This window comes from Arachis ipaensis, chromosome B2 (assembly GCF_059453495.1).
Source record: "Arachis ipaensis isolate K30076 ecotype BB chromosome B2, ASM5945349v1, whole genome shotgun sequence".
Taxonomy (NCBI): Eukaryota; Viridiplantae; Streptophyta; class Magnoliopsida; order Fabales; family Fabaceae; genus Arachis; species Arachis ipaensis.
The window spans coordinates 9,780,773-9,807,774 of NC_142437.1; the positions used below are offsets into that span (position 1 = coordinate 9,780,773).

Sequence of the window (27,002 nt, forward strand, 5' to 3'; positions counted from 1 at the left end):
AACTTATATATGCTTGCATCATCTTAAATTAGACTGTAATTTTACATCAAAGCATTCCGCAATTGAGCACATTTTGTGACAAAAAAAATAAAATCGTAAAACCAATGTGTTACAGACAAGGCTCACATAACTGCACTGAATTGTGTTTTAAGATCATATGAAAGAAGATGGAGACTGCACTGAATTGTGTTTAAGATCATATAATGAACTAAGTTGAACGATTTACAGTGAACTGAGCAACAGAGTTGCATTTATAAAGGTTGGAAGATGTAATATTCTGAATCTAGCAAAGCCCCCATGACCTCTCTGTTTGGGTTCTTTTCTGATTCTCTGATAATTGAAGCTGTTGAAACTTCTTCATTGTCGACCGTCTCAGATTCAACTTCTGCTTCTCTGCCTTTTCCCTCACCGAGCATATTTTCTTTTGTGTTTTTGCGGAAGCCACCAATTGTTTTTTCTCCAGCTTGTTCTGCAATTACAATATATGATTAATCAAAATAAGACTCCAGAAGAAATCATTATAAACAAAGGCTTTTGCTTATTTGCTATGTTCCTTTAACCTTACTAACCCTAAACATATGACATGGGTAAAGGTACCTGAATCTTATCCATGTGGTCCATGGCCTTCCTAGTTTGCTGTAATTCCCAGTTATTGATTGCCTCTTCCTTGCGCCTCAAGGTTTGCATAATCTGAGCATGCTTGGCCTTGTTGCGCGCACGTTTTTCGAGCTGATGTTTGTTGGTGAGGCCATATTCACGGCGAGTCAAGAGCCTTGCGCGCTCGTCAGATTTAAAGGGTGGTGGGTGGTATATGCAGGAGGAGAGGTGGGTCTGGTTGACGGGACTCTCTTCTCTGATGGATGGCAATGCTATGTTGTGAAGTTCATTCTCGGGAGCAGACAGAAAGTCCTTGCATATTACTGAGATTCTCATCATATCATCATCATCTTCTTCTTCTTCTATATCTTCTTTTGTACAATCTCCTACTGTGTACAACTCACTATTGGCCTTGCAGAACTTATTGGCGTGTTCCAACCATTCGTCAATGTCAGAGAAGTAATTATTCATATTGGAGCATTCATTATTGTAGCAGCTCCTCTCACTCTCATCACATACCGAAGCCAACTACATAAACTCATTGGATTCAATTCGTGTTAATAATTCAGTTAATTATATTCCTGCAATCTTTCATCTTTGGATTCAAGAACGAACTCATAACTAAAAAGAACCAATAGAGGATAATAATAATAATAATAATAATAATAATAATAATAATAATAAGGAATTGGTTTCTTGAAGGAAGAAAAGAACAAACCTGTTTTCTTGGGGAGGAGAATTCAGTGGCGTAGAGAGAGTGAGGAGAGTGTTTGAAGTGGCGGGGCCCGATGAGTGGAGCGGTGTTGCGGGTGGCGGTAGTGGTGGTGATGGTGGAAGCGTAGCTGCAAAAGGGAGAGGGAGTTTGTGGGTCCCCCAACAATGGAGTTGTAGCATGAATGTTCAACGCTGATCCTTGGCGTCTTCTCGATGATGGCTGCAAAATATTAATGCCTCTGTTACCACCCATCCTCCTCTCGAATCTTCTGAAGGTTCTTGCTACTGCCAAAGAAGATGACGTATAACACGAACGTGAATGTGAAGGTGAAGAAGAAGATGAAGATGATGATGCATATTCTTGCATGGTTGACGTTGACATGCTAATGCTAGTTTCTTCTTGTTACGTTGGCTTCAATTCCTTTCCTTACTCTTCTTGCATCTCTCTTACTCTCTCTCTCTCTCAACCAAACCAAATTAAAGAAAGTGAGTATTAGTGAGGAAGGCGTCGTTATTTGATTTAGCCACGCATGATGTGTAGGCCACATCTTGTATTATTATACATTTTTTTGGTCTTTTCACATCATGTATTCAAATAAAGGGAACCCTCAAATAATCAAATAGTAGAGGTCGTTATTTATAGATTCCAACTGAGATGATATATTGTGTTGATATTACTCAATGTGCATGGAGATTCTAACTGAAAGGCAGTATGCATACAAGTTTTGATTATATATTAGTGCATGCTGTGCTTCCTATCATAATGGTTATACAATGTTGATAATTATTAAAAATATTGCTAAAATTAAATAAATATATTTTTTAATATTTTAAAATATTTTTTAATTTAAAAAATAAAAGTAAAAAATATGATCTTAATTTTGTAATACTTTTAAATAGGAAAATATTAAAAGATTATTAGAATTTATTATTGGTTTTAGCTATCATTTTTAGCCATAAATCTAATTTCTTTAGCTTAATAATCTAACAATATACTTTAACCCGACCAAAAATAATAAATTCTGATGATTCTCTAGTATTGTTTTTTAAATATTATCAAAGTTATTATATAGTTATGGTAACTATCATAATGATAACCACTAATCACGGTACACTCCACCTTATATATATCACCCTAAACAATAAGATAAATACGGCGGGTGTATAACTTTATGCAGAGACGTTTTCTTAAGTTCCATTTCTTCAAAAACATTTTGCTTAATTACATACATATCTCCAGGTTCTGCCTTTACTTCTTTTGTTCATCTCTGAGTGCTGACAAACCAAGTGTATTATTCAGGAAATTTAAAAGCCGATATCAATAAAAATAATAACAACAAAAGCATGTAAAAGAAATTTATTTATGAACATAAAAACGCCTCATTCCATAGCAAAATCTAACGTGCATTGCAGTTGAATGGTGCAACTAACTCAAAAAGAGCCTAAAGAGGAGAAAAAGGAACGTGACTTCCTCAGAAGGACAAACGGCATGTATTTTAGTTGTGTCTTTGAGGGAATAGAATCACCATAACTAACTAATAACTGACTAAAACTAACTCAGGCAGGTTAAATAGTTTGTCTCCCTTTTAAAAACTAACACACACACAGCTCTTGATGCTCCATGGCCCCTCCCATATATATTTCATTCAAGATCAGATTAGTCTTTTCCATTGATCAATCTTTGATCTTTGACCTTTCTACACACCTTGTTGAAGTTGAACAGAGGCATCGGGTTGATTATCCAATGGCATGTATTGGGCCATAATTGCTCTTATCTCAGAATCCATATATCTCTGCACAAAATTGTTTTTATTTTAGTACATAGAACTGAGTCTGATGACGTTGGAATTTTCATCAAAGGATCATCATATTCATACCTGGATTCTGTACTTGTAAAATGCATATCCCACTAAACCAACAATAGCTATGACCAGAAAAATAACCCAAATGATAAAGCCTCCACTGTTCACTGAAGCCGTATATTTGCCTGCAGTTAATTAAACAAAGTGAAAGGATTATACAATCTCAAAAAATCTCCACAACTGTGAAAGGAGATTAGAGTTAGAGAAACTTAAAAAGGTCTCACCTATACACATATCATTGTCTCGCATGTAGTACAAACCGCTATTGCATTTGCATTCATAACTTCCCCAGGTGTTCTTGCAATTGCACTCTGGGCACTGGCAGGCTAATTTCTCCTTGCACTCATCGATATCTGCACCGAAATGGAAAATCTTATATCAGGATTTGAAGCACTATTAACTATTATTCATAACACATTCAAATTGAAGAACTCGGGAGAATAGCTGAGCAAAATGTATGTTAGGATAGCAGCAAGCATACCTTCACAGGAGTGGACTCCATCACCCCTGAATCCAGGAGGGCACTTGCAACCTTTTGTGTGGTCATCCTGCATAATCAATTATGATATTTAGAATATAATTAACTAAGCAATGAAATAATATAATTAACTATCATACTTAGTACTTACAATGCAAGCAGAGTAAACCCTCCCTTCTTGGGCTCCCTTCCAACAACCTCCATTGTTCACTGCACACCTCAAGCGTGCCGTTGCTGTTAAGAAATTCGCAAACAAGAAGGTTACTTAAACTACTTACGATTCTTTCTTGATTAGACTATAGTATGGGACGAAAGTAACTCTAAGGACTAGTAAAAATTACCTTCACAATGAGTATATCCGTCACCAACAAATTTCACATTTTGCACAACAGGGCACTCACACACTCTTCCTCTGAAAGTGTCCTATACTTGGTGGGGGAAAAAAGATGCTGATTAAAACAAGAAGAGAAAATCCCCCATATATGTATTTAAAGCTAGAGTGATTACCCTGCATGCAGTAATGTTAGCAGATTTGTCCTGCCAACAACCGCCATTGTTTACGAGGCACTCGTTTGTTTCCATGTCTGCAAAAAAAGATTAAACCAAAGGTGCTTATTGTCCAAGAGGAGGAGGTTTGATTTGATAAGCAAGTTTATGAATAAAAGAAGATAGCAAAGGAAAAAGGACCTGGAGTTAAGCAAATTGATGGCTCAGTGGTTTCTTTGAAAGCAGAACAGATGGCCTTGAGTACTGCTTCTCTTGACAACTTGCCTAAAACAAAGTTAAGAACCAAAGATGATACTCATACATAGAGAAAATTTTGAATATGCATTAACAATATCCATCATATATACCTCTATACTGTCTGTTGTTTATGATGAGAGTAGGCAGAATAGTAACATCACCGCGAGTGCCTTTCCCAATCTGATGTGAAATTTGCATCACCAAATCAAATTAACAAAGCTATGGTCTATATACATGTCTACATACTATTTGAGGCACCAACCTGTGCATCCTGTTCCTTCTTAAGAACTGGATTCTCAGCATCCAGATTAGGATCTCCAACACAATCTCTTATCTTCTTCACATCAACACCTGTTTAGTTATGAAATGAGGCAGGATGAAAGGCAATGGAAAAAACAAGAGAGAGAGAGTATCATACACTTACCAAGAGATGCAATCACTTGATCCGAGCATTCCTGAGTGTACCTATTCTCTCGCATAGGGCAGCGAATGGCGAAGTCGGTGACATAGTCCCACCATTGCCAAGGCTTCTTGCTCTCATTAGCTACTTTAAAGAAACAAGCCTGGCGGAGGTTTTGAATGACGACATCTCGGCCGTCGTAGCCTCGGGAAAAGTCCTGGTCAGGGTCAGGGGCGCAGTACCTGCCGTTGTTGATGCACTGAGCCTTACACTGTTTGCTGAGGATGAATGCCTGAGGGCAGTACCAAGTGATGAAGTGAGGTGTGAATTGAGTGAAGCCTTTCTGCTCAAGTAACTGCGCTGCACCTTTGAAGCTTGAAACGAAGCTGAGTTGAGCGTCACATTTCACTCCGCACTCGTCGTTGCTGTTTGTCCAAAACTCATACTCAACTCTGTCGTCTGGATGCGGAAGAGCCTCCCTCCAATCAAGATTCACGTTCACCATATCGCCGCTCGCCAGAGCCGCCTTGATGCTGTCCCCGAGCCCCTTGCTCACCAGCGCCGACGGGATGTTAATCTTCTCGATGTAGTCGTCATCGTTTGCTCCGGTCCCTTCCTCCGGCGTGTCCATCGTTATCAACGGCTCTATCCTGTCATCCGCCACCAGAATCGCCGCTGCTCCGCCCTTCTGTGCGTTCCATGCCTTTAACGTGAAGTAGCACTCTGCCACAAGCATTATCTAAATCTTATTTCTCATTCGCAATAATGCAATATACTAATTTCAACAAAATAAATATTGAATAATGAATACCTCCACGATCAACAAGAAGGAAGGTCGGGAATCCACCAGGCCTAGAAGCGAAGAGAGAGGCGTCGGCGCCTTCGAATCGGTTGCATCCGTTCTGATTGGCCTTTGGATAAACCACAGCACCGATCATGGCTCCTCCGTACTTCGGTACACCGAAGTTTCCAATTGCGCATTCGTAGATACCTCTGAGTGATCTGGGAGACGTGATCTTCAGATTGTTCTTCTCCACCACGAACCTTGCCACCACGTGATGCTGCCATAGCAGAGCCAGAATCCAAACACACCACACAACAGTTACCTTTATTCTCATTGTTAATTACAAGTGATATTTTTGGGTTCAGTAATACTCCAATCGGTTAAGGAAAATGGAAATGGAATGGAACAAGGTTGTTATTTGTGGTTAGTGATGCTGATGCTTAGGGGATCGAAAGAAATGGACAATGGGGGGTGGACGTGGAGTGTAATACTCAAATCTGTTATGTGAATGTGACTCTGCATGCATTCTTACTTGCTTGTGCCGTGTTTGTTACATTCAATTCAACGCTACTACCAAAAATACGGGTACTTGCATTTAACACCCTTCAATCTTTTGTTTTATACATATTACTCCCTAAATTTTAAAAATAAAATGTACAGATTGATAAAATCAGGCAACAGCATCATAAACGTAGAAGTTTTAAAATACAGCAAAATACGTCTCCTATTCTTCTCACGGCCACACCTTCCATAGAAGCTTTAAACTATTTATTTTCATTGGTTTCTCAATTTTATAATTAACTATCTTCCTTAGTCTTTCACTTCAGTAGAAGACATGTTAACCATAATGCTAATGCTAATGGATAAATAGAAGAGCAATAGTATATTTCGTAATTCGTAATCAACATATACAATTACACTTTGGATTACTTTTATCGTGAATAAAAAATGTTTGGACTAATTCTATTAAGAATCAATAATACTAGTACACTTTTTTTTAGAAGATAGGGTTTGCATTTTTGCTTATGGATAAGAGAAAATCAGAGTCATGAACATTAAACTATTTGTGACATTGATTTGATTGCACAGAAATGGAAAGCCTTAGGTTCCAATGTTAATGTTTGAGAAAACACAATCTCAAAAAAAATATATTAGGAAAGAATACGCATTCTAGTAAGTAGCATTATTGACAATATCACTAATAAATAAGACATGTAAGGAAGGACAACAATGCCATCTGAAACTAAAACTAAAGATGATCTTAATTTCATTCAGTAGTCAGTAGCAAATGGTATGTTTGATTTAACGGTGCTGCCTAACTGTTGCTCATGTTACCAAATGAAATATTCTTCTACGTACAAAACCACGTTTATCTATGCACGTCTCTGTCTCTGAGTCTTTCTATATGATACAACTCTCCCTCTCTGTCTCTGGTAAGCAACACTTCCATCACTATACAAGTTAAAAACATCATTCTCGCTTATCTTCCTCAATATCTTCTCGATCTGTGACAATAGAACCTTTCACGTCCCCACTCATCTTTGCTACTCCGCTTGTCAGAGAGATACCCTCCTCGTCAAAGTCATCTCCTTCCATGTATGCATATCTACAAAGTACAAATGACATTATTATATTAATGATCCAGGGAACTGAACCTCATCGGTTAACAAGGCAAGTCAAGCAATTATGCAACATCAAGATTCTCATTTAACCAAATTCTAAAAGGTCATATAGCACTAGTATGAGTCATCACTATTCTACAATGTCAAGGAAAGGGCATGATGAGAAGATACCTAGTGGGGTTACGAGAAGGAGCCCAAAGGATGCATATAACGAGCAATAGAGCATAAGAAAGCAAAGACCAGAAAGCTGGAATGACCCAAGCTATTTGCCACAGCTCGCTCAGAGGATCAGTTGCATTGTAGTATAGCTGATTCAAGTTCAATCAGTATGAAAGCAGAAACTATATAATAGAGTAAAAAGAGTAAACACTATAGAGTACCTCAAAGCCAATCCATGCAATAGAGAGCAAGACAGAGACGGCAAGCGTATTTGTGAATTTTCTGTAGAGGTCCAGCTTAGCCAAGTTTCTCCTCATCTACAACCATTCAATCCAATCCAAACCACACCAAACCAAACCAAATCTTAAAATAGAATAATCAATAATGGATTACTACCAATTAACAATACAGGCCAACTTCAACCAAATGTTTTAAAATTATTGTTTAAACCCTCAATCATAAAATTTTAATCCTAAATCCTAAATTATAAACCTAAATACTAACATTAACTAAAAGTTAGTTACCTATAACCATAACCAATCAATTACCTGCAGCTTCTCGAGGGTGCTGGACAAAGAAGAGAAGATCCAGAGAATGAAGCAGGAATCGAGGCAAACAACAGGGAGCACAAGAAGAAGCTTAGCATTGCCGGAAAAGTCGTTAATGTTGCCCAAATGCTCGACAAGGAGGAGAGCCTCGGAGGCCACAAAGTAGAGTACAGCAAGAAGCATCATCCTGGACTTGGAGCTCATCCCACTGCCTCCAATGGTGGGCCTCACCACACCATATCCCATGGACACAACCAGCAGCAGAAGCCGCGACACCGTCTTCTTCACCGTGCTCAAGCTTACGGCCCACACCGTAATCCCCATGGGCCTGCTCCCGGTGGCATTCAAATTGGCATACTCGAAGTACCAAACCGCCATCTCGCACATCCCCAAAGCAATCACCGCCGTGATATGATAATGCAAATGGATGATATCCTTCCACAGCTGCACGAATCTCGCGAACCAAACCATCCCCATCACAAGATACGCCAGCGACATTAACCCGTAGAATCGCATCAGAGGGATCATTTTGCCCGGTAAATAACCGTTAGGGTTCCGCCACACGGTTCTGCCGGAGATGATGGTGCCTTGCAGCTCCGGATCGCAGAACATGAAGTAGAGGTAGTACATTCCCGTGGCGTTGACGGTAACGGTTTGTGTCTCCATGGCGGTATGCTCCTCGGTGCCCTGGAAGAAGGTCTTGATGCGCCTCGGAAACTCCGGGTTGTCGGGATTCTTCTCGATGATGACCTCGCCGAGGTTGCAGAGGTGGCTATCGGAAAGCTCCTTGGTGCAGCAGATAAGCTCCGATTTGAGGTGGGACCCGCCGATGCGGAGGCGATCCTTCACTTCCAGGACGATGGCCTCCACCAGGCCCGTGTTCTGCTGCATGTCGCCGTGCTTCGCGGCGGAGAATTTGGGGCGCGTGAAGACCACGCTCTCGAACTTTATGAAGGATTGGGAGGCGGAGGAGGAGGCGAAGAGGGCCTCGCTGCCGCCGTGGAAGAAGAAAGCATTGGAGCGGTGGGTGAAGGGCTCCTTCGAGTACTCGTGGATGGAGCCATTCACATTCGATTGCTGTGCGATCAGAATAATCAGAATCAGAATCGGAATCAGATTTCCATAGCAACGGTTATGGTGGGTGCGACTCACAAACTGAAAACCCATCATCAATCAGCTCTATACTCTTTGATGGGATTCAATTGATGGATTCAATTATGCCTCCTCCACGGCCACCACCACCACGACGGCGTAACTGAGGTTAGTACAAGCAAGTGGGTAGGAAGCGTTACTGATTTAGTTTAATTCAATTTGTTGATGATGTTTAATTAATGAAGGACAAGTCACAAATCACTCACGAGTAACAAGTGAGGGCAGAGAAGCTGCAAAGATAATAAATAGTTGAGGTGCAACATAGAGAAATGTTTGTAGGTAAAACCAGAGATCTAGAACCTTACTACTCTTCTACACTCAGTCGCTAATAACAAGAGGCAGAATGAAAAAACTGTGCTGTATGCGTAGTTCATGTCTTCATGATCATCTTTCCTTTTTGGACATGGCAAGCTAATGATCATTTCCCTATAATCTTTGTTTTTGGTCTGAAAAAGATACGGTTTATGGATGATGCTTGCTATTTGGGGCTAAGCCTGAACTCTATTGCATATGGATAGCCCAAAATACATATAATCATATTCAACTTTTTTGGGCTTTACTACATAGCTTTTACTACAAGAGCAAAAACAATAATGTAAACTTTTCCATGACCCAAAATAAATATTTTCAACTTTTTTGGTTGCTATACAGCAGGAGGAAAAAGGCCTTGAGAGCACTTTCAAGGTGAGTTCATTTATTTCTTTTGATTTTCAATAGTGACTAGTGAGATTACATTGTCAATTGTTTCTAGTAGAGACTTCACTTGTTTCATCCATTGTTTACTTAATTCGCTGATCTTCATATGTATGAATTATGATTCTGAATTACTTGAATCACTTTTCTGTATGTTTCAAGTTAGCCTTGTGTTTCTGATCAATAAAATTGTTAATAAAAAAATTCAAAAACTGAAATGGCTTTGATTTATGGATTGGAATCAACCAACTTGCTCTAAAAGTCAGCTTCGTTATATTATTAATTATTAAAGTATTTCTTATAATTTAATTAATTTAACTTTATAATTTTTAATTATATTCAGATATATTGAATTTTAAATGTACCAAATCAATAAACTAACAAATAATTTAAAATAAAAGGAATAGTTTAAAACATTTAATCTATTATTATCTTTATTACTAATTTTATAATAAAAATATACTACATGTCACTCTTTCATTTTAATTAAAATAAATTTTTTTCTTTTAAAATTAAAGAGTTCTCTCCTCTTCTCTCTTCCTTTCTCAGTTTCTCATTTTTTCACCCATTCTATCTCTCTTATATATCATTATCAATAATTAATTACAAATTTGACAATCAAACTGTGAAACATAACATTATTTAATTGTAATTAAAATTGAATTAAAATCAAAATTAAAATTAAAATATTAAAATTAAAATATAACTATATTATATTACTAATTTAACAATCAAAATGTGTCATGACATGAAATATTTTCTTTCAAAATTAATAAATTTCCTTCTTCCATCTTCTTATCAACCTCTCTCCACTTCTCTATTTCCCTCTATCATTCCCACTCTATATATAACTTATCGTTTATAGTTCATATTATTAATTTGGTAAACCAAAATGTATCATGGGATATTTTTTATTACAATTAAAATAAAATATTTTCTTCCAAAATTGACAATCTCCTCTTATTTTTCTTCTTTATCTTTCCCTCTCATTCTCTACCTCTCTCTACCTTTCTATTTTATAAAAAATAAAATTAATAAAATAATATAATTCAAATAAATTCATAAAATTATAAAAAAATATATTAAATTTATAATTAAATATAATTAAAAATATTCAGTCATATTATTTCAAAAAAAAATTTATTATTATTTTATACACACTTTTTAATTTTTTATTAATTTTAAATTTTTATTACTTATCTTTTCACCTCTCTTCTTTCAAATATTTATTGCATACATAATTTAAAGAGAATACTAATATTGTGATTAATAATTAGAATTAAGATTTAATTATTTCAAAAAAAATTGAGTTAATTTTATGACTACTAATATAAGTTTTTTTATACTAATATCAAATTATATATATAACTATAACAAGTATGAAAATTAATTATTTTTATTTGTACAACAGACTTAACACCTAGTTAAATATAAAAGTATACATATTAAATTCTTTTAACTTTTAAATAATGAACGTCAAAATTAATTATTAGTAAAAAAATTAAACTCTTTTACATAAAAATAATAATATTTGATTTCTTTTATCTTCGAAGATTCTGGTCTTCTTAGTCGATTGAGACTTTTATCCCCTACAACCTTTTTATAAAAGTAATTTGATTTTATAAATTTTTTGTCATAATATATAATATAAAAAAAATCGATATAATAATTTCAAAATATTTATATTTCTGTAATATTATTACGAGCAGAAAACTAGTTTTTATATATAAATGGATATGAATTATGTGGTTGATTGCTACCATTGTTGATTATATATATTATTTTAAGAATAATAAATTTTTATAATGTTTATAAATGTGAAATATCTCTTATTTTTTGAATTAGTTTTAAAGTTTAGACTCATTCAACTTTAGTTTAATATCAACATTTATTCAATTTAATGTTACTGAAGTATTCACCTATAGATATTCAAGCTCTAGATAATTATTCATGAGAGGGAAGGAATGTTTATAAACATGAGACGTATTTCACTCCTTAGACTAGTTTTTGAGATTGGGTTAAATTCATTTAATTCTTATGATAAAACAAAAATATGTATTAATCAACTCCGTTACACCATTATGTTATACACCAACTCAATTTGTTTTTCACATAGGCCATAAGGAAGGAAATAAAAACATAATGTAATCGCGTTTTAGAGAACACAAGAATTCAACAAATTATGAGAACAATTGACCCACTTAAAATATTTCTATTCCTCTGACCAAAAAAAAAAAAAGACTTCTATTCATGAATTTATATATATAAGCCTATCCAAGAAACTCTTAAATAAATTTTACTAACCCTTGAATATCTTTTTTGCTGAAATGTAAATAGATCTGCAGCTAGCAAGCAATAACTATGAATTTACTTGCATCTATCGTTGGTTGTTGAGAGTGGACAAAGATTATGATAGCTGTGTATAAAAAATAAAAAGGTTGTTAAAAAACAATAAACTAAGACAAAAATTCAAAGTCGTTCAATCGGCCTTTTCTTTTGGTCAGTGTGAATCTAATAAATCTATTGAACAAAGAAGTCTCATCAAAATGTTGGAAAGTCTAGTGTACCAGTTTTGAATGTTGCACACGGACACACATGAACGTCAACGAATAAGGATTAAATATCAGCAAGTATGAATTTTAATAGTGTAATTTTATAATTTTCGAATATAATACATAATTTTTCATTATTGGTTCTGCAAGAATTTTGTTAATTAATTATTGACTAACTTCTATAATTCTATTGTTTCCTCAACAAGATCAAACAAATAATAAGTGTGACTAAGTAAACTTACTTTTCCAAGCTACCTGGTATACTTAAGATATAATCATCTAAAAGTCAAAAAATTATATTTTAAAAATTTTAAGTATATTATTAGGATGGTATTATTTTTTTAATTTTTTGAAATTTGTTCTATTCTTATATTTTTAGTTAATTTAATCATTACAAAAACTTATTTATAGTTGGTTTTGTAAAATTATTAAGTTTTACGTAGACGATTAGCTTTTATAAAAATAATAATTGTAATTTACGAGGAGTACATTTTTTACCTATAATTAAAAGTTGAAAAACTTTACTTATAAAGTAATTATTTCACTCATTCATTTAAGAGTTATGTTACGTATATATTAAAATTAGCCATCAAATTCAGCCATAAATATAAAATACATACTGAAATATAAATACACATTGAAAACAAATTAAATCATATATTTATATACAAATATATTGATATATAACTGATTTTAGTGACTAATTTTAATGTACAAATAGTATTTTTATTCATTTAAATATGTGTCGATAATTTAAATTTCTTTTTACTCGTATTTTGTACACTCCGAAAAGAAAGAAAGACTAGAATATGTGAAGCCATTCATATATATATATATATATATATACTACAAGAATAATACTACTATACACAGAAGACAAATGAGACAAAATTAAAATCAATTTTTAGTAGCACATGCATGGATGTTTTAATTTTATAATAATACTAGAAAAATAAAAAATATTCTAAATTTATTTTATTTAATATTTATTAATTATAGTAATAATTAATAAATATTAAACAAAATAAATTTAAATTATTTTAACTGTTTTTTTTTTGTCTTTCAAACAATATTATTGTTAATTTGATTGTACCCTTCATATATTTCTTAGAGAACATATTTTAATTAAACTAATTGAACTAATAACCTTTTGCATGTCTTATATATTTAGTTTTGAGTTTAAGGTATTTTTAATGTTTGACTCTTTCTCTTTCCTCAAAATTCAATTCTCTTTAGGTGCAATTAGGCTTTAAATTTCGTTCCAATCGAGTAAAGATGCCACCCAGCCCGTATGTTCACTGCACTTGATGACGCTCTAATCTGTAATATGCTCGTGGTGCTTTAAATTTCTTTAGCGACCAGCATAAATGAATAAAGAAGAATACTCAAAGGATCACGTCACCTTTGATATCTAGGTATTCACAATGCTATTTTTATATTAAGACGTTATCATAAAAGCATCCATCATAATATAATTATATAAATAAATTATCATTGATGATAAATTGAGAATCTAAGGGAAGTACACTGAAGTAGTATAACTGTGTATAAGTAAATTAAAGAAGTAATGAAGTGGAGCTTTTTATTACCTCCTTTTGTTTTAAGTCATGTTGTGTGTATTACTGTACATTAAAGATATTTTTTACGGTGAATTCATTATATGGTCTCTTTGTTATGGTATTTAAATTGTTTAATTTTTTTTAAAGTAAAAAATAAAATATTTAAAATAAAAAATAAATTATGTAAAATTTATTAAATATTATTTATTTATTTTTTTTAATAATTTAAGTACAAAATAATAGGCACTATAGTATTTACATTTTTTACAGACATAAAAATTGAGAAATATTAAGGGGAATAATTTTTTTTTTAATTTATCTTATATTTAAATCAATATGAATTATTTTTATTTTTTTCTATTAAAATTAAAGTGTATTGTCATCTTTTTTTCATCCTTTTTTTCTTCTTTTTTTTAGTACACAAAATGGATGAGAAAATAAAGGCATTGCAATGAAATGAGGGGCTGATGAAGGCGGTTTCAACTAAACAAAAAGACAAGCTAAACCAAAAAGAAGAATAACAAAAGAAAACAAAAAAAGGTAATAACATATAAGCTATGAAGCACGGACACTTTATTAAGTTGTTGTGTCTGTGTGTCGGACACATTTTGGACACGACACTCACCGACACTCGTCCGATACGCGTATCTGCTGTGTCCAAACTGTGTCTCAATAAAAAATAAAAAATTCTTCTCTAGACACACTTGGACACACTTAAATACCATCACGTGTCAGCATATCCGGTCTTATTCTTAATATATATATATATTCTTAAAATAAATTTAGATATAGTATATATTATTATTTATTAAAACAAAAAATATTTTAAATACTTGATATAATTAAAATAAGATATTAAAAATAATTTAAAAAATTAATTTATATTTTATTATCAATAAAATATTAAAATATCATTACGGTTTATCTAAAAAATACTTTATATTTTATATATATACGTGTCCCCGTGTCATGTAAGATTTTAAAATTGGGAGCCACTTAGATAAAGACGTTGAAAACGTCTTTTTATAAAGATGTTTTTTAATAATTAAAATTTAACACATATAATTGATTAAATCATGTTATTTTTATCAAAATTAGACTAGACAAATTGATTTGACAGAAAAATGGTAAATCAAATTTTGAACTGGTTTAAATTAATATTATTTTTATAGAAAAATGACTACAATACCCTATTATAGAAAATGAGTAAAATACTTCTATTATATATATTAATTTTGAGAATCTAAAATTTTAGTCCTTTATTTTTCTATGTAGGATTAGGATTTAGAAATTTTAAAATTAATATATATATAATAAGAGTATTTTAATCATTTTCTATAATAAAGGTATTATACTCATTTTTTATAAAAAATAATAATATTAATTTAAACCAGTTCAAGATTTAATTCACCATTTTTTTGGTTAAATTAATTTGTCTAGCCTAATTTTAATAAAAATAACATAATTTAATCGATTATATATGTTAAATTTTAATTACTAAAAAACATTTTTAAAAAAAGACGTTTTAGACATCTTTATCTGAATGACTCCCTTTAAAATTTACATATCGACGTATCTCATATTGTATCGTATCCCGTGTCCATGTCAGTGTCCATAAATCATACCATATAAGTTTCATCTATCTAACTTTTGTCGCTCGTAGGATATATAAACCATTAATTAAAGCTACCGATCCTTCCGCTAAATTTAAAAACAAAAAAAATAGAAAGAAGAAAGATGATGGACCAACACAGACCAAGGATAGGACTTGGCTAGTAGTCAGAAATGTTTAGTACTAGAAAGCCAAACCCAAATGGAAATAACTTATTTATTAATTATTATAATAATTAATAAATAATAAATAGAATAAATTTTAATTATTTTTAATTAATAAAATTTTTTAAATTAAAAATGAGATTTAAATTCATAATTTTAAAATAAATATAAAAAAATTATACTATTTAAATTATAATTTATTAGTTTTAACTAATTTATTTTAATTATTAAATATTTTATTCTATAAAAAAATTAATTAAAAACAACTATAATTTATATTATTTAATATTTAGTAATTCTAATAACAATGTAAGTTTAATAACTAAATAAAGTTCTAATTGTTTCTTTTGCTGTGAACTTAACATTTCGAGCTTGTAATTAAATGTAGTAGTCAAAATCTAAGAGAGAGAGAAAGTCGTCATCCCTCATCAACAGAATCGTATAACACTTGAGACATGGCAGCCATCATCATCATATCATCCCAGCAAATATTATTATTTTCTGACGATGATAGTATAGGGACCACATGATGCCTTGACGAATCATCCAAAACGGGGTGAGTTGAAGTAGTTGAGGGAAGAACTTGCCGATCCTCTTCCACTATCATCATCGCAGGTAGCGGCGGTGCTGTTGAGGGGAAAAGCGAAGAAGAAGATGATGAGAGAAAGGGATTGGTTGGTGGATTAGGGAAGGAGTTGTCAAAGCTGAGGAATATGGAGGAGGAGGAGGAAGTAGGGTAATCTAATTCCTCCATGATGAGTACGTGGTTATTAGTAGTGTCTGTGTTGGTGCAGGTGTGGCGGCCATGATAGGTGGCCCTGTACAACGGAGGCTTCTCTTGAATTCTCTGAACTTGCTTGGTTGCTCGGCATCCCTGTTCGTACTTGTGAGTGCATCGGAAGTAGTTCCTTGTGTATTTCTCATTCTGGATTGCCTTCTGTCCATACTTCCTCCATTGATGCCCATCCTCCTCTCTTTCATTCTCCGTCTCCTTCTTCCATGTCTCTATGTTTCTTCTACAACCAACAACCAACAACAAATAATAATATAAATAACCACAACTAGGGTTTATTTCCAAGGCTACTTCTAGGTTAATGAATCTATAGATAAAGTAACGCATTTTTATCTCAGATCCTATTCATAACAATTATTTAGTAATAACAAGGAATAACAGACGAAGTTTAAGCATTTCTATGATTCTATCCCTATTTTATCTTATATTCTCTCTATCTAAACAGAAAAATACTAAAATTAGTCACTAAAATTAGTCATCAATGTATTTATGTATAAATACATATGTTGGTTAATTTATTTTCATAATATATTTATATTTCAGTATGTATTTTATACTAGTTACTGATTTTAATGATTGATTTTAATGTACACATAGCATAATCCATCTAAATATATAGGCTCATGACACTATTAATTCAGATGCGAGAAATTAAATAAAATATATATAAATAAAAAATACAACGTACTAATTTCTCTTTATAAATGATGTAAAGGTAAAATCAAGAGAGCAGTGGAAAAATAATATAGATAATAATAAGTAATGAATGATGATTACTTTCTCCGGTAAGAGCCTCTTGTGTCCGGCGGCGGCGGGGTCTTGCAAATGTGGTTGTCATCTGTAAGCAAGCAAGGGTGGATCTGCGGGTGCTGCATTTGCATGATGAGAAGATCACTATTATGGGAAGAAGAGGAAGAAGCAGAAGATTGGTGAAGATGAATTGGATTTGGATGTATGGGATATTTGTTCAAGAGAGAGAGGGTGTTGGCGAAGGAGGTGAGGACGTTACTGAGAAGCCATTGATGATCAGCTGAGTCATCATCTTCTTTATTGATGACGATAAGTTGTCTTAACTGATCGGCAAATTCACGCCCTCTCACAAGCTCCTCCTCTATTATTGCCTTTATACCATCCTCCCTGCTAACAATATCATCATCCTCCATAATCATTTTCATGTTGCAGTTCTAATCTATGGAGATTAGACAGATCTGGCTATAGTACTTGTTAAAGGAACCCTCGCCTTTTTCCTTTCCCTACTCCTTGACATTTATATTCACTCATGTGAGTGAGACAAAACGCAATTAATTAATTAATTAATTAATTAAAGAAATTAAAAGCACTACCAACAGTGAGCAACTTGCTATTTCTATATAATAATGGGAATGTGAGGAAGATCCATAGAACCTTAACTAAAATTCAGCACGTCAACTAGGGATTCATGAGCCGCGTCGCCATCCAACGGCTAGAGATCTGCCATGTGTACTGCTTGGCAGTTGGCACCACCTGAGGTCATCCAGGTGACGTCATTTCCAATTCGTGGGCCCTTTCGGGCGCTTGTATATTTGATCCTTGCATTGCATTGTTCTCGAAATCTCGAATCTCTAATCTCTCTAACTCTCTCTCACATGGTGTTTTGTTTTTGTTGAAAAATGTTATTTATTTTTTAAAATTTGGATTTTGTTGAATCTTTAAATTTAATAATAATGTATTATTTTAATTTTTTAATTGATTATGTTTTTTATTTGTAAAGATTCATTATTATTTAATCAATTTAATTTAAATGTTTACTTTTACCATATTGATTATTTAAAAAATCAAAAAAATTACTTACTTTTTATTTTTTTTCTCCTCAATACACCATCATCACACCACATGTACGGATCTCTCTTGAACTCTTTCTCTTTCAACACATCCAAAACTATAATAATAATATTTGTTAATTATTTCATCAACACATTCGAAATTCATATTCATATAATTTGTTTACAATTCCAAATTTATAAGATTACACATCTAATAAAATTACACAACTAAAATTACAAAATTGCACACCAAATAATTGATAGACTGCAAAAATCACTAATAAAAACGAACAAATCCTCAACACTTACAAGAACAATAATATTCTTATATCTAATTTTTGAAAAATTAAAAATGACACAGCAGAAACACAAACACATCCAATATTAACATGAATAATATGAGCACATAAAAAATGAGATCATTACACATCCAAATTACATTAATATTTTAAATCCGAAATTAACATAGTAGTGAAAATTAGGGTTTAGCACATCCAAATTATATTTATATTACGAAACCCCCCAATCAAACATAGTTGTGCAAGTAGAAGTACCTTAGACGGAGAAGGATCGCGACAATGGAGGAGACCCAGGACGGAGGAGGCGCGCATGGATGGAGGAGGTGTGTGGGGGAGCTGTGAGTCGCCAATGGAGCTGCGCGTCGTGGATGGATAAGTTCTTTGATAAATGGTGCAATATTTTATAGCAAGAGTGTGTGAAATATTGCAACAGAGAAGAGGAGAGTGAAGAAAAGAAGCTTAGATGTAATGAATGGCGAAACTCAACTACACTGTTAGTGCTACTTCCTTACATAAACATATAGATAGGTGCCACATTAGTTGGCTTCTAACTAACTACCAATTACTAATAGAAAAGATTCTACTCCTAACTACTAGTAGCTCTCTTGTTTCTAGAATCAACAAGTTGTTAGTTCAAGTTGGTTAGATGGTTCTCTTATAAATCAGGTAACACTCTTTCTCAAGTTAGGGGTGAAAATATTTTTTAGACCTAACATGTCAATGAGAACAGAAAAGGTTCCTGGATTAAGAGGTTTGGTCAATAAATTCGCAACTTGCTCACGAGTAGAAATTGGCAAAAAATGAAAGATTTTCTCGAGCAGCATGTCTCTTACAATGTGACAATCAACTTTAATATACTTGGTTCGTTCATGAAAAACTGAATTAGAGGCTATATGAATTGCTGCTTAGCTATCGCTGTAGATGCTAACTGGTTGCTTTAGTTCCAACCTTAAGTTTAACAAGATCTTCTTTATCGATATGGCTTCTCTAGTAGCTGATGCAAGTGTCCGATACTTAGCTTCTATGGAAGAGGCAACTACAGTTGTTTGTTTTTTACTCTTCCATGACACAATGGAGCTTCCAACATATAAACAATAGGCAGTAGTGGATCTTCTAGTGTCTGGGCAAGCTACCTAATCTGGATCCGAGAATCCTGTGACTGTGAGTCTGTGATGTCTGTGCTTGTAGGAAAAAATAGACCATTGGCTGGGGATCCTTTGATGTATTTGAAAATCGTGATTGCTGCCTTGAAGTGCACATCAATTGGTGCTTCAAAAAACTGACTCAATTTGTCAATAACAAAACTAATTTCGGGTCGAGTATTAGCTAAGTAGAGCAATCGGCCAATGAGATTTCTATACTCAGTGTTGGAAGGCAGTGGTTCCCCATCTTTTGTCAATTTCGAAGAGTAATCAATTGGTGTGAAAGCTGGTTTGCAGTCTTCAAGTTGATGGTATCTCAAAATGTCTAATACATACTTTCTTTGGTACAGGGCCAGTCCTTCCTTGATTCGGGTAACCTCTATGCCTAGGAAGTATTTCAAGTCACCAATGTCTTTTATTCTAAATTTTGTATCCAACAATGATTTGATGAAGTTAATTTCAGTCATGTCATCTCCAGCTATCACAACATCATCAATATAAATGAGTAATGTAAGATCCCGAATTTTTAAAAATTAAATAATAAATTATTTATAAAAGGTGGTATTTTTCAGAGATTTTTATATTAGTTTGGTAATTTTTTATTTATGATTTAAAACTTTAGTAATTGAAAAATAATGAGAATTTTATATGTTTCAATTTGAATATTTAGGTTTTGAACCTTATTTTAAAAATAAAGGAGAATTAATTTGATTATTTTTAATTTTTATTAAATTAGTATTTATTTAAAAATAATTTATAAGTTAATAATTAAATGATATTTCAAAAATAATTATTTTGTATTTAATTTGATTTTGAAATTATTACTCTACCCTTTTATTTTTATTAAAATTCTTACCAAACCCTACAATCCCCAAAAGAAAACTCTAATTTTACCTAACCCTAACTCACTCGTACCTTCCCCTCACCTTCACACACACATGCCGCTACCCGCCTCCCTCACCCCTCACACCCACATAGCAAAAACAAAGAAAAAGAAAAGAGAAGGGGGGGGGGGATCAAAGAACGGAGAGGAAAGGAGAACTGAGGAAGAAGAAGAGAGCGAGGGGAAGAAGAGGATGGCGCTAGCGTGGTTGGGTGCCGTCGTCGCAGAGAGAGAGAGAGAGAGAGAGAGAGATCCGCCACTGCTACCATTTGCCGCTGTTGGGAAGCGTCGTCGAGGAGCCTGCGCGAGAGAGAAGGAGACGCGGAGGGAGGAGCTACCATCGGCATCTTCGTCCATCGTCGTCGCCGTTCGTGCAAGTTGCCGCCACCGTCACTGCCCAGTCGCTACCGTGCCTCCATTACCATTGTCGGGCCGTTTCTCAGTCACTGCCGGAGTTACATTGCCACCGTTGGTGTCAGACAAAGTTGCCGCCACCGCCGTCAAGTCAGTCGTTCTGGCCACTAGAACTGCTGGGAACTTGCTTCTGCTCCTTTTGGCTCTGTTTCCATTGCTGTGGCCATCAAAACCACCGCTGGAGCTACCGCAGTTCTGTTCAGTCGTTCCTCCTCAATTACGATAAGCGTTTTCGTTCCGAAACCCTTGAAATTAGTATTCTATTATAATCTGCTAGAGATTCTGAGGTGTTGGTGACGTAGGGTCAAGTTCTGATTCCTGCATGCTGAGTTTAATGGTTGTTGCATGTGACATCAAGCTGCTGCGTCGCTGCCAGAGCTCTCTGCCGCTGTTCTGCTTGCCGGAAGTCACCACCGTAGCTACCACTGCTCCGTTCTCTCACTTATTCATAAGTACAGTAAGTTGTTCCTGTAACGACCCAATTTTCAGTACGCCTAGGACATACCAGAAACTGAGTGCTACCAATTTGTCATCTTAATTATTATCTATTATTTATTATATGAGCCTGATTCGTTGTTAAAAGCGTAGTTAGTTAGCGAGGTACTTTTTTTTTGAAAATTACCTTACTTTTACTTTTAACCTTTAAAATTTACTTTTTACCACCCGTAACTTTTAATATTTCTACTTTAACCATCCTAACTTTCAGAAATTACCATATAACCCCTTAAACACCAAAAATTTTACTTCCTTGCCCTTTCTAAGATCTAAAAGGTGTTCTTCAATGTTCTTCACTACACTCAAAGTGTTCTTCGTATTCTTCATAAATTCTTCAGATTCTTTCTCTGTTTTTACCCGTTTTTCAGTCTTTTCAGCAACCGATTTTTACCATAATTCAAAATAAATTAGCAGCCACTAAAACCCCCATCTTTTCTACATGATTTTAACACAAATTGAACCCCAATTTAAGCTCTAGGATTCATTTTTCCAGCAGCCCTCAAGAACAACATTCATAGCTTAAATATCATCAAATTTCATCAAAATTTCACAAACTTTCACCAAGAATAACTCATATAAGCAATCAATTTCAAGCATAACCAAACCATATCATAATCACACATCTCAAACACAATCAATCAAGATTAAATTCGTCACACCCTACCTGGTTTTGCTGCTCCTAATTCAGTTAGACTTTCAGGTGGTCCTTTAGCACTTTTTCCTCCTAAATCATATCAAGAACAACTTTAAATCCAAAAACCCTCAACTAAACAAATCTCCCTCAGCACGTTAGGAGGTGATTTCTAACCTTAGACTTGCTGGAAAGTCACATTTCTTGGCCCTCGAGTCAAGTTAAGCATGATTCCTAAGGAAGAACATCAAGAAAACACATGTTTGAGCATGTTTCCTTGAAAACCGAATTTAAATGGGAAAGAGACAGCCATCTAACCTTATTTCCAGCCTTGATAAGTTATATGGTTATGTAGAGGAAGAAGAGAGGATCATTTTGGTAAAATCGGAGTTTTGATTTGAGTTTTAGTTCAGAAGAAATCAAGCTTTGAAGATCAAGTGTTCATGAAAGTTTCTCTCTTTTCTCTCTTGTTATTTTCGGCCAAAATGAAGAAATGAGACAGCCTTGGAGTGTCTTGGGGGTGTAAGGTGAGTTGTGATTGGTTGGCTTGGAGGTGGGTTAAAATAATATTAAAATATCTCTGGTGTACAACTACTAAAACTAGATGTATCGGAACACTCGTAAAAACATCTCTAAAAATTATTTTCTGAGCTACTAGCTTAAATGACACTAGTAACATATTTATTATGAGAATAAAACATGTATAATGAGACCTTAGTATTGCTAAAGTCATCAGAGAGTGCTGGTGCTAAGCTGCACCAGTAAACTGTGAATTCGGTTAAACCGATTTCCTGTTTTTAACTAAAACAGACCAGGTAACCTTATAATATCATTCAAGAATCTTCTAATACTAATATAATGATAATATTATACTATTATCTCTCTTCTCTCATGAGTCGAGTCCGGTTCGTCAAACTGAGACTATTTACGAAAACTACAATCAGAACTCCTAACCGACACGGTTCATAAACTAGGTTCTTCGCGATTGTGTTATTGAGCTTGCCTCAGAAGAGGTTCTAGCTTAAGGATGATATAATAACAATGAGAATTGAGATGCTTGATGATATAACAGAGGTGTTCCCTTTACTGATCTTCCGGAGAAATCCGTGCCTTCAGAAAAGATCTCGCGTACTCGAAAAACAGGGTTGTTACATTCTACCCTCCTAAAAGAAAATTTTGCCCTCAAAATTTCAGCCGCGTGCAAGAATCCTTCTTCAAGCGGTCTATTTCCTTCAAGCCATCCTAACGAAGAGATCGATCCGTTGCTGATAGCATCCAAATCTCACACATCCATAGCCATTAAGATCATAACAGCTATGAAGATAGCTGTGGCTCACGTCGATTCATCATTCGGAGCTCGATTAAAACATGCCTATTCACAGTCATTGAGGTCTTATCCGCACCAAATAATCAACATTAAGGTGATCAGTCTTAATATCTCAAGTTATGCACGAACATTTCCAAAATGAGCACTCATAGACATTCATGCCCAATGTATCTTAAAGATACCCTAACAGCATGAGACACACAAGCAGAGTATGCAGCAAAGCATAGTCAGTCCACTCCCCAGGCTCTATTGGGAACGAACTGCTCTGATACCAAATTGTAACGACCCAATTTTCTGTACGCCTAGGACATACCAGAAACTGAGTGCTACTAATTTGTCATCCTAATTATTATCTATTATATATTATATGAGCCTGATTCGTTGTTAAAAGCGTAGTTAGTTAGCGAGGTACTTTTTTTTTTGAAAATTACCTTACTTTTACTTTTAACCTTTAAAATTCACTTTTTACCACCCGTAACTTTTAATATTTCTACTTTAACCACCCTAACTTTCAGAAATTACCATATAACCCCTTAAACACCAAAAATTTTACTTCGTTGCCCTTTCTAAGATCTAAAAGGTGTTCTTCAATGTTCTTCACCACACTCAAAGTGTTCTTCGTGTTCTTCATGAATTCTTCAGATTCTTTCTCTGTTTTTACCCGTTTTTCTGTCTTTTCAGCAACCGATTTTTACCATAATTCAAAAATAAATTAGCAGCCATTAAAATCCCATCTTTTCTACATAATTTTAACACAAATTGAACCCCAATTTAAGCTCTAGGGTTCGTTTTTCCAGCAGCCCTCAAGAACAACATTCATAGCTTAAATATCATCAAATTTCATCAAAATTTCACAAACTTTCACCAAGAATAACTCATATAAGCAATCAATTTCAAGCATAACCAAACCATATCATAATCAAACATCTCAAACATAATCAATCAAGATTAAATTCGTCACACCCTACCTGGTTTTGCTGCTCCTAATTCAGTTAGACTTTCAGGTGGTCCTTTAGCACTTTTTCCTCCTAAATCACATCAAGAACAACTTTAAATCCAAAAACCCTCAACTAAACAAATCTCCTTCAGCACGTTAGGAGGTGATTTATAACCTTATACTTGCTGAAAAGTCACGTTTCTTGGCCCTCAAGTCAAGTTAAGCATGATTCCTAAGGAAGAACATCAAGAAAACACATGTTTGAGCATGTTTCCTTGAAAACCGAATTTAAATGGGAAAGGGACAGCCATCTAATCTTATTTCCAGCCTTGATAAGTTATATGGTTATGTAGAGGAAGAAGAGAGGATCATTTTGGTAAAATCGGAGTTTTGATTTGAGTTTTAGTTCAGAAGAAATCAAGCTTTGAAGATCAAGTGTTCATGAAAGTTTCTCTCTTTTCTCTCTTGTTATTTTTGGCCAAAATGAAGAAATGAGACAGCCTTGGAGTGTCTTGGGGGTGTAAGGTGAGTTGTGATTGGTTGGCTTGGAGGTGGGTTAAAATAATATTAAAATATCTCTGGTGTACAACTACTAAAACTAGATGTATCGGAACACTCGTAAAAACATCTCTAAAAATTTTTTTTGAGCTACTAGCTTAAATGACACTAGTAACATACTTATTATGAGAATAAAACATCTATAATGAGGTCTTAGCATTGCTAAAGTCATCAGAGAGTGTTGGTGCTAAGCTGCACCAGTAAACTGTGAACCCGGTTAAACCGATTTCCTGTTTTTAACTAAAACAGACCAGGTAACCTTATAATATCATTCAAGCATCTTCTAATACTAATATAATAGTAATATTATACTATTATCTCTCTTCTCTCATGAGTCGAGTCCGGTTCGTCAAACTGAGACTATTTACGAAAATTACAATTAGAACTCCTAACCGACACGGTTCAAAAACTAGGTTCTTCACGATTGCGTTATTGAGCTTGCCTCAGAAGAGGTTCTAGCTTAAGGATGACATAATGATAATGAGGATTGAGATGCTTGATGATATAATAGAGGTGTTCCCTTTACTGATCTTTCGGAGAAATCCGTGCCTTCAGAAAAGATCTTGCGTACTCGAAAAACAGGGTTGTTACAGTTCCTTGTTCCGAACCTCTATAGTCATTGTTCTGTTATATATTACTAAGGTTCTCGCGACGTTAATATCTCAGAGTTGAGTTACTATTGTTGTATGGTGCTTTCATGGCTGTTGGTATTGTGGGAAATAGTTGGATTGGATGCCGCGGAATTGCGGGCCGAGAAAAAGGATTTTTAGATGCGTTTGATTTTGGGAGTTTTGACTATCCGAGATAGGGATTTTTTCTTAAAATTGTTTTATTATAAAGAATTGTTACAAGTCGATATTAATATGAAAAATATATTTTTATGATTACGTGAGTCTTATGGATTGAATTGAGTTGTTCTGGATGAATGTAATTGTTTGCTTGATTGATTTATTGACTATTTGAGGAGGTTGAGTATTTTGGTTTGTTGGTTGACTTTGTTGAATTGGTTTCTTGATATTTGAAAAAGAATTTGATATTGAAATTGGTTTGATATTGAAAGTAAATTGATATTTGAAAATGAATTGCTATTGGATCGGAATTGGTTTGATATTGGAAGTGAATTTATATTTGAAAATGATTTGATATTTGGAAGTGATTTGATATTGAAAATGGTTGAGAAGGGTTTGAGGGATATTTAGATGGGATCCGTGTAGGTGGCAAAGTCCAAATTTTAGGCGAGGTACTGCCGAAATTTTTATAAGGTTAAATAAAATTGAATACTAAAGAAAATGAGATTTGTTGTTGCCCTCTAGACTTTGTCGTGGAGTTTAATTTAATAGAGTTTGATTTAAAATAATTTAAATGATTGATTTAAGACTAAATGATTATGTTATTTCAGTTAAGATTTTGATTTGCAAATAGGATGATTTTTGGGTCTTGTGAAGGAGATGTTTAAATTTGAAAAGGTTTTGAAGTTAGTTTGAAATTTTTTGATTGAGTAAAAAATGAGGATTTAACTTACTTTTCAGGAGAATGAATTTGGGAATGGTTTATTTTTGGATGCCTTAAATTTTTGGGTAAAAGTGATTTTTGGTTAAATCAAAAGTGAGTTTTATTCAATTAATTCTAATTTAAGAGTTATGTTCTTGGAAATTTCAAATGGATTTGAAGGAATAGATTGTTGAAATTAGTTTGATAACTAAGTTAAAGAAAACTGGAATATTTATGATTTTGTTAATTTGAAAAATTAGTTTGTGAATGCCAAGAATTATAAAGTAAAGGTTGAGAATCTTGAGAGTACTTTAAGTTGAACCTGAGAAGCTTGAAAGTTGTGTTTAGTTAACCCCTAAAGTAACTAAGTAAAGAATGACATATGAAAATGAATGAGAAGAATATTAAATTTGATTAGTGATGATTATGATTATGTTAATGATGAGGTTGATTGAAATATAATTATTATATAATTGCAGTTTTGATGTTAAGCTTGGTTATGTCTGATTATGATATGATTGAAATGAGATAAAGATTTGATATTTGATCCGGGTTGAGATTTTAAACACCTGCCTGGGTATATATAAGGA

At 33.8% G+C, this 27,002-nt stretch overlaps 4 protein-coding genes across 4 annotated transcripts; all 4 read right to left on the bottom strand.

The window, feature by feature from the left end:
- Positions 1-265: 265 nt before the first annotated feature.
- LOC107626783 (uncharacterized) lies at positions 266-1,743 on the bottom strand. Its single transcript, XM_088504760.1, has 3 exons — positions 1,316-1,743; positions 598-1,125; positions 266-469 (listed from the first exon to the last, which is right to left on the bottom strand). Exons 1-3 carry the CDS (start codon positions 1,691-1,693, stop codon positions 284-286), a joined length of 1,092 nt encoding a protein of 363 aa, XP_088360886.1. The 5' UTR covers positions 1,694-1,743; the 3' UTR covers positions 266-283.
- A 909-nt stretch (positions 1,744-2,652) lies between these two features.
- LOC107624817 (vacuolar-sorting receptor 1-like) lies at positions 2,653-6,148 on the bottom strand. The gene is made up of 12 exons (XM_016327281.3): positions 5,607-6,148; positions 4,820-5,518; positions 4,658-4,746; positions 4,506-4,575; positions 4,339-4,422; positions 4,159-4,235; positions 3,993-4,074; positions 3,803-3,885; positions 3,655-3,721; positions 3,398-3,526; positions 3,189-3,298; positions 2,653-3,104 (listed from the first exon to the last, which is right to left on the bottom strand). The coding sequence occupies exons 1-12, from the start codon at positions 5,911-5,913 to the stop codon at positions 3,009-3,011; spliced, it is 1,893 nt and encodes a 630-aa protein (XP_016182767.1). The 5' UTR covers positions 5,914-6,148; the 3' UTR covers positions 2,653-3,008.
- A 669-nt stretch (positions 6,149-6,817) lies between these two features.
- On the bottom strand, positions 6,818-9,812 carry LOC107624818 (uncharacterized). Its single transcript, XM_016327283.3, has 4 exons — positions 7,909-9,812; positions 7,582-7,677; positions 7,373-7,509; positions 6,818-7,185 (listed from the first exon to the last, which is right to left on the bottom strand). Exons 1-4 carry the CDS (start codon positions 9,076-9,078, stop codon positions 7,050-7,052), a joined length of 1,539 nt encoding a protein of 512 aa, XP_016182769.1. The 5' UTR covers positions 9,079-9,812; the 3' UTR covers positions 6,818-7,049.
- A 6,084-nt stretch (positions 9,813-15,896) lies between these two features.
- LOC107628166 (WRKY DNA-binding transcription factor 70-like) lies at positions 15,897-17,640 on the bottom strand. The gene is made up of 2 exons (XM_016330958.3): positions 17,211-17,640; positions 15,897-16,656 (listed from the first exon to the last, which is right to left on the bottom strand). The coding sequence occupies exons 1-2, from the start codon at positions 17,606-17,608 to the stop codon at positions 16,059-16,061; spliced, it is 996 nt and encodes a 331-aa protein (XP_016186444.1). The 5' UTR covers positions 17,609-17,640; the 3' UTR covers positions 15,897-16,058.
- Positions 17,641-27,002: the final 9,362 nt, after the last annotated feature.